This window comes from Dufourea novaeangliae, unplaced genomic scaffold (assembly GCF_001272555.1).
Source record: "Dufourea novaeangliae isolate 0120121106 unplaced genomic scaffold, ASM127255v1 scaffold28, whole genome shotgun sequence".
Taxonomy (NCBI): Eukaryota; Metazoa; Arthropoda; class Insecta; order Hymenoptera; family Halictidae; genus Dufourea; species Dufourea novaeangliae.
The window spans coordinates 904305-911847 of record NW_015373917.1 but is presented as its reverse complement, the minus strand read 5'-3'; the positions used below and the strand labels follow the sequence as shown (position 1 = coordinate 911847).

Below are 7543 nucleotides of genomic sequence, written 5' to 3'. Positions count from 1 at the left end.
ATAAAGATTTCATGTAACCGCCAGTTACTAGTTAGACCTTATTTCACAAGTACGTATTACATAATGGCCGCAGAAATTGCTATGTTGTGAAAAAAAAAAAAGTGTAATCATTTTAGTAGTATATTTGGAAAGAAGGTTAAAGCAAAGGTGAATTCCTTCGCGAAAGGTCAACAAGATAATCATTTTTGAGCGACACAGACAGATCCGACGTGATTTATATTTTTAGGACGTTTTGATCAATTGTGATCTAGATGTTCACGTATTCATCAGGTTGCGAAGAGGGGCAGTTCTGTAAATAGAAGAATACAGAATTACAAAGGCTTTAGATGGCTTTTAATTTTGTAAAAATGACTAAGGGTCTGGTTCACTTTTAATAAAGTGTCTTCGTTCAATTCTTCAAGGAGGCTTTCTTTTGTTAATTATAATTATGATAATGTATGCTTAAAAAAGAAATTGTTCATTGAAAATGTAGGGAATTGAATGAAATGACATATTCTTATATATAGATTCGTTTGAAAAATTAACACTTATACTACATTAAACTGCATAATACAGTAATATACATAATATACATAAAGTACAATTTAGCATAATATCAACATAAATTCCGCTAAAAGCACTACTACTATTTCAGTAATCGTAAAATAAGAAATCTAATTGGGAAAATGTTTAAAATGTGATTGTAATTGTATGCATATAAGTTTTAAAGTGTACTTGTCATTGATTATATTTATAAATCTGCGATTGATAAGAAATTAACAAGAAAAACCATTAAAAAGAAACTAGTGTAAATGGTCAATTAAGTTCAGGTTTTATATTTATATCAATTATATTTTATTCTTATTAGTCATGTTGTTAATATCTTATTACTTCTAATAACTCGAGAAATAAAACAAGGTTATGATATCACCTTTTACGCGGGTTAGCAACATTGAAGATATTTTTATACCATTGAGACATTGAGTATATTTAGACAGATATAAAAATGTAACAGTTGTTAAGACAATACTACTTTGTGTTCTAAATTATTATTAGGTAACATATTAAAAATTAGTTTACTACTGTAAAATTAATGGTTTATAGAAATTAATTTATTTTGACCAAAATATTATACTAAATATAAATATATGTACACATTTTTATTAAAAAAATATGTATTGTCGTGATAAGTATAAATAAAAAAAAACCTTTTTTTAATTTAAATTGGATTAGCTATATAAGAAAAATTTATTTTAGATTACTTGTTCAAACCACAACTGTCACACATGTATACGGTACGATATATAGTATTGGGTTCTTCTAAAATTTATTTTTAAATTATTTACTCTACTAACTTTCTATACCCTAATCTGTTTGGACTAATGAAATAATTAATAAATAAAATGATTTTACATGTATCAACATTCAAATCTTACTTATGTATGACATTTTTTCGTTATTGATATCTTCTCCATAGTTTACTTAAATGAATTTATTAAAAAAAATTTCGAATATGTACGAAAAAACCTAAAATGTATTAGTAGTAACAATATATATTACCTGTTACTCCTAACTACATATATATTACTAATATTATTATTGTTACAATAAATTGTAAACATTTTACAAATATTTATGTATAAACTTTCATATTTCTGCAAACCGAATTACAAAACTTAATCTTGTTTATTCAGCACTCAACTATCGTTAAGTTTTTATTGATTCCTATTACTGATATGTTGCATTTATCAAATTATCATAAAATAATCGATAAAATTATTGTACCATTCTCTGATTCGAATTCTACACGCTTTCCCGATTGATTAGCGGAATCCACAGATGTCGCTAGTATCCGCTCGACGGATAAACATTTTTATAAGTTTCTCTCCTGTACGCGACGCTACTGTGGTAATGGACACAACATCTCCGGAGGACGGAGATGATCTCTGTCTGCACGAATTGTAGGATATCCATTAAAATGCTGTCAGATTAGCGTGCGTTGTGAACTGGCTTGCGCGAGTCGACCAATCGAGTACTGTTTGTGAGTCGGTGGGTACATTTTCACGGGATGTGACAAAACTGCTCGGCAAAGTGACGATACTACCAAAGGAGACACATATGTACATTTCGTCGCGGATAGTCGTCATCGTCGACGTCGGCGTTGTTTGTGCGCCGATCTCGATCCCCGCTGCGTTGGCGAGCAACGACTTGCCCCAGAAGCGAGCCGTACAAATTGAAAGAATTGAGGGAACGAGAAAAAAAAGAATATAGAGGAGTCATTCTCACGAGCCCGATCTCTCGTTTTCGTGCCAAAACAACCTCGGTCAGAATAGTGACATCGTTATCCTTTATTTTGGTATTTATAGAGCCGAAGCTGTTATAATCGACTGCAATTTTCTGAAGGGGAGAGAGAAACTGGTCTCGGGGATAGGTAATTGAAAGGAAGAACCATTTCGACAACGCTGCACGCGCGGGCTTTTTTCCGGGTACGATTTACGCGTGTGAGTGCGCCATAGTTACACGGGCATATCGCGCCGCGGGAGAACAGAGAGACAGAGCAATAGAAAAGGAGCCACGAACGAGAGCGATAGGGCTACCCGAGGTGAAACGAGAGGAGCCTTCGATAGTGAAACGGAGTGAGAACGAGAGCGTTAGCAAGGGTCGTGAGGAGAAGGAAGAGATCTCCGCCAAAATGTCGCTGAAAACACCAACGCGGATACATTGATTGCTTTTCGTCATTTAACAGGGGGTATGTGCTTTTTCTCGATATCCTTGCGCCTCTTCTCTTCTCTTTTGTCACATCGTTCCATCGACGAATAGATCGAGAAGTACAAAAAACATACGCAGCTTCTTCGGAGCTTATAGAGAGAGAAAAGTCATAGGTGCATCGATTGCGCACGGTCACCCGGTTTCCCTCTGTTTCCATCAAATATACCTATTGGTAAAGTAATACATTTGTAAACGGTAAATAGGAAATAAAAATATTTCCTTTCCACGTTCAAATCATTGTAAACGAAATGAAAGATCAGTTTCGTTTATATTGATATTCGGAAAAGAGCATTCGAAAATGAAGTTCCAATTGGATCCAGAATATAAATACAAGCAGTTCTTTTTTAAATAATTTGAAATATATGTTCCTAGATTTTGATAATGCTTGAAATTGGTGTATCTGACTGCTCTAAATAGTGTCTTGTTAAAATGTGGGTAAATCAAACTGTATTCTAAATGTAACATGGAATCTTGAGCAAGCAAATAGTTCTGTTCGAACAGTTAATGTAAAATATGCATCATATTGGTCTAGATTTTTAAAAGTAGTAAGTAGGATACCTTGATCAGTTCTGTTGTACTACTAGGTGTAAAATAGATTGTGGTCCATGGTTGAATGACTCTAAAATGAAAATACTTAATAGACTACCAATTTAGAGAATCTGTTTTTCGTTTGAGGTTCACATTGGGGTGTCTCAGGCTGGAATTCGTATCTCAGTTTCTTACACTTTGTGGCGGTAGGTTTCAAGTTTATTACAGAATGCATAACTGTTTCTAGTTTAGATATTTTTTAGGACTACAAGGATGTAAGGAGAATTATTCAATTAAATGTATCAACAATTTAAGCAGTGTATCTTTAACCATTATGATATTTCCTTTCTTCTTATATGCTATACCATTTTAGATTACCAAAAAGTTTTTTAAACATGTAAATTACTTCATTGAAATAAAGCTATTTTTCTTCCTGAGTTTTCATACTATATATAAAATACATATTTGAATTTACTTGAGTATTATTCACTACTTAAAGCAGTATGTGAGATACTACCCAGTTTTCATTCAATTCCATTTTACCTTCATTGTCAAGTTACTTCTAAGCATTTTAACTATTTGAAAATTATGAACAAACCATTTTGTTTGACACTCAGAAAATATAAAGACAAAATTTTGTTTCAATTTGTACATTATTCAAATAAAACTCGATTTTATTCCTTTCATTTTTTCGAATTAAATTGACAATACTGTGCTATTTAAGTTCATATTGGAGTCCCTTATTTAAACGATCTATGTTTTAAACATGTACTTCAACGTTTATTTGGCTTCAGTTACAACCGTTTTTCTATAACTTTGTTGTACGTGTTATGTGCAGAATACGACACGGCCATTTCGTTACTGTGGCGGGTAAATATATTTATGCCTATCTGTTCGTATTCGTTGTACATTGTTATTTCTTGGTTATATCGTGCATCATTGACGAAGACATGTACATATACCTCCCTATATTTCACGCGTTCGTTAACTCCGAAAGTAAGTAACCCCAACCTAGGGTATTTTTTTTGTAATGCATAATTTTGATTCTCCGCAATGAAGCTCCGAACTAAACATCGAGAATTCTAGCGCTCGGCTCGTATCATTATTTTTGTTCACTTTCTGTTTCTACTGCCGATTTATTATTTACTACTTTACTTTTTACTCTTCGAAAACCAATCGGAAAAGCCGGTTTGTACGTGAAACTCGTTGAAAATTACTGTAGGTTACAAGAACATGAAGCAGTCTTGTCGAATACTTTCTACAATTTTTGTTAAACAATACAGGCCGAAGAACATCGAGTTTTGAAAACGAAAATTAAAATAAGTTAAAAATTTTGCTGCACTTACTCTCAGTAGAATTAAAGTCCTCTTGTTAAAGTACCTCTTGCATCATTTTTATATTATCGTTACATTAAATTACTGTCTCTTAATATTTAAATAATTTTATATTAATAGCATTAAAATATGAATTGAAATATAAGTGCATAGAGAGTTTTAATTATTTATTGCACCATAAAACAGTAACACAAAAAGTATTTGTATGAATGTGTAAATACTTATTTTTGTAAATAATTTACAGTTTGAAATTTTTGTAAATAATTTAGAGTGTATAATTGAAGATCTGAATTGTGTCAAACATTTCTTAGGTGTAATCTGTAAATTAACATAATCAACATAATCTGTAAATTAATATCATTAATATATTGACATTATTATTAGTATTATTATATTTCTTGTTGCATTAAAGAGTATATACTTATTGATAGTATTGAGTCAAATAACTATATAGTGGATTATTGTTTACGATATTCCTTGATCCTGCTTTCTTTATTAACATCTTGGAAGCTTAAGAATTTACACTTTTCATATCTCTAATTAATTATGCATTCATGTATTCTGAGATGGGAATACTTTATAATTAATTGTTCAAATATGACAATTGTAAGATATGTTTTATTTTTATTTGTAACAAATCACTTTTTAGGTTTTTTGTGAAGTTGACTACCTAAAATATTGAAAATATGGTATCAACCCGTCAGTCAAGTAATATGGGAGGAAGTAATGGGGGTGGACCAGTTGCTGAAGTTGCAGATGCAAGTACATCAAGAAGACATCAATCTGTAACAATGACAAGCTCTTATAGTGGACCATCAGTTTCGGATCCACCCACCTTTAGTAACTTAAATCTTCTGGATTTACCAGTTGAAATTCTTGAAAAGATTTTCAGCTATTTGGATTATAATACTGTAGCTCATTTACGTCCAGTAAGTGAAAATTAAAATTACTAGTAGCATAAATTGACATAATTGATATTAATCACATATGTTCACTAATCTTTTACAGGTATGTCACCAGATGGATCGTGTTTGCGGATCAATATTAAATTCCACATTTCAAAAGCTTCAAGCACAAATGTTGAGTCGCTTTCAGGCAATTAAAGCACAGATGCCCAGACGTGAATCAGCCCGTCGTAATCATCCACTGGCTTGTGAATCAGATATAATTGAAACACTTCATATGCGACTTACTTTACTTCAAATGAGTTTTGGCAAACATATTGAACGTAAACATTGCTGTTTTTTTCCTGGGGAGGTAATTTAAAGTTTTTTTTTTTAAATAGATTGCGGAACTAATGTATAAATGATTTACCTTCCAATTATATTTCAGATTTTAGACGAAGTTTATCATATTTTACATTACATAAAAGTTACTCCAAAATTAGCCAGGCCATACAAAGTTACAGATGAGTTATTTGATTTAAGTACTATGGCTATGGAGTACTTCAAGGAACGCATTGAGCCCACGTTACCAGAAATTCCTTACTTTGGAGCGGATTTCCTAGATCTTGCTGGAACTTTTTCCTGTAAGCAAAAAATAAAAAATTTGATAAATTATTTGTCATAAATCATCGATCAATACTTTATAATATGATTACAGCTTCTAGTAATGTGAGCAAACCATTCATATGCCTGGACTCTGCACCTCTAACTGTTGGAAGCGGTAAAGCAGGAAGTAATAGCGGAGAAGAAGGTTCCCCACCGCATTCGTCGGACGATCCTGTTCTCTTAGAATCTAATGTATCACCTCCACAATCAAACATGGTGTTACGAAAACGGATTCGTAAGATCAAGCAAGGCATGAAGAGATATAATAGTCAGTTAACGTTAATGCGTAGGGATCTAAAGAGTTGCAAGTCAAAAATAGCAGAACAACAAAAACAGATTGTTGAATACGCTACACGTCTTGATGAAAATGACAAGAAGAACGAGGAGACTTCTCGCAAATTTAGCACACTCCTACAGGTATTTACTAAGGTACACTTAGTACTCATAAGTATAATGTGTGATAGAAGAGATGTATGATTAAATGCATACAAGTCTTGTGTTATTTAAATATCTTGTGAAATTCGGATTGCTTAGATTTAAAGGTAAAATAACTAAAAATCTTAATATTTCCCTGATCTTACAGTTTGTAATATTATGTATACGTGTTGTATAGGAATTGAACAAATGTAAAACAGAACTTCAGTATTGGCGATCCAAATCTCCAGCGATACCAGTATGTGTAGTCTGTGGTCAGTCTATGTTGACACCGTCTGAAGATATACAAGTTTTGAATAATCAAGGAATAGTACCAGAGGTAACAGATGAAGGATTAGACTTCATTCCCATAGCAGATGCGCAGAGTCCCACTGAAGTAGCTCCGCAGCCAATAGTTACACAGCCTTCAACGCCACCATCGACAGAGGAAATGGCACCCCCAAAGGCTCCCGTGCCTTCGTTATCTACAAAACGAAAATCCACAACAGAGGAAACACCTAGCGACGCCGGGAAGAAACCACGTCGTACTGCCAAGTCTCGTCAAGTCAAACGTTCGAAGATGTAAATCGATTCTGATCATGGTACAAAAATATTTATCTAACATCCTTGCTGGGTTTTCGGAATAAGAGGTCTTTCGATTTACGCTAAACGTGTTCCATTACGTCAGCGAACAGATGATCTTAGAAAAGTACAAAATTTTTTCCTGAACGTCCTGCATTTCGCGCAACGAACCTCGTTTTTGAAAATTATAGCCACGTCGGTTGCCGAGCGATGGAGAATTGACGCGATTAATTTTCGTATTTCATTACGGACGGATTCGTTACGCACGGTGACATCTACAAATATTCTAAATGATAGTCGATCATTTGGCTCGCTCGTGAAGCAACACGGAGCGAATTTTTCTTTTTCGGGGGTCCTTTTGACTATTATTTTCGCAATGGTATACAC

General features: G+C 33.2%; 1 protein-coding gene across 1 annotated transcript; it reads left to right on the top strand.

Moving 5' to 3' along the window:
• The first annotated feature begins 1903 nt into the window (after window positions 1-1903).
• LOC107194275 (F-box only protein 28) lies at window positions 1904-7321 on the top strand. Its single transcript, XM_015583873.1, has 6 exons — window positions 1904-2728; window positions 5260-5539; window positions 5619-5867; window positions 5943-6138; window positions 6213-6577; window positions 6774-7321. The coding sequence occupies exons 2-6, from the start codon at window positions 5297-5299 to the stop codon at window positions 7158-7160; spliced, it is 1440 nt and encodes a 479-aa protein (XP_015439359.1). The 5' UTR covers window positions 1904-2728; window positions 5260-5296; the 3' UTR covers window positions 7161-7321.
• Window positions 7322-7543: the final 222 nt, after the last annotated feature.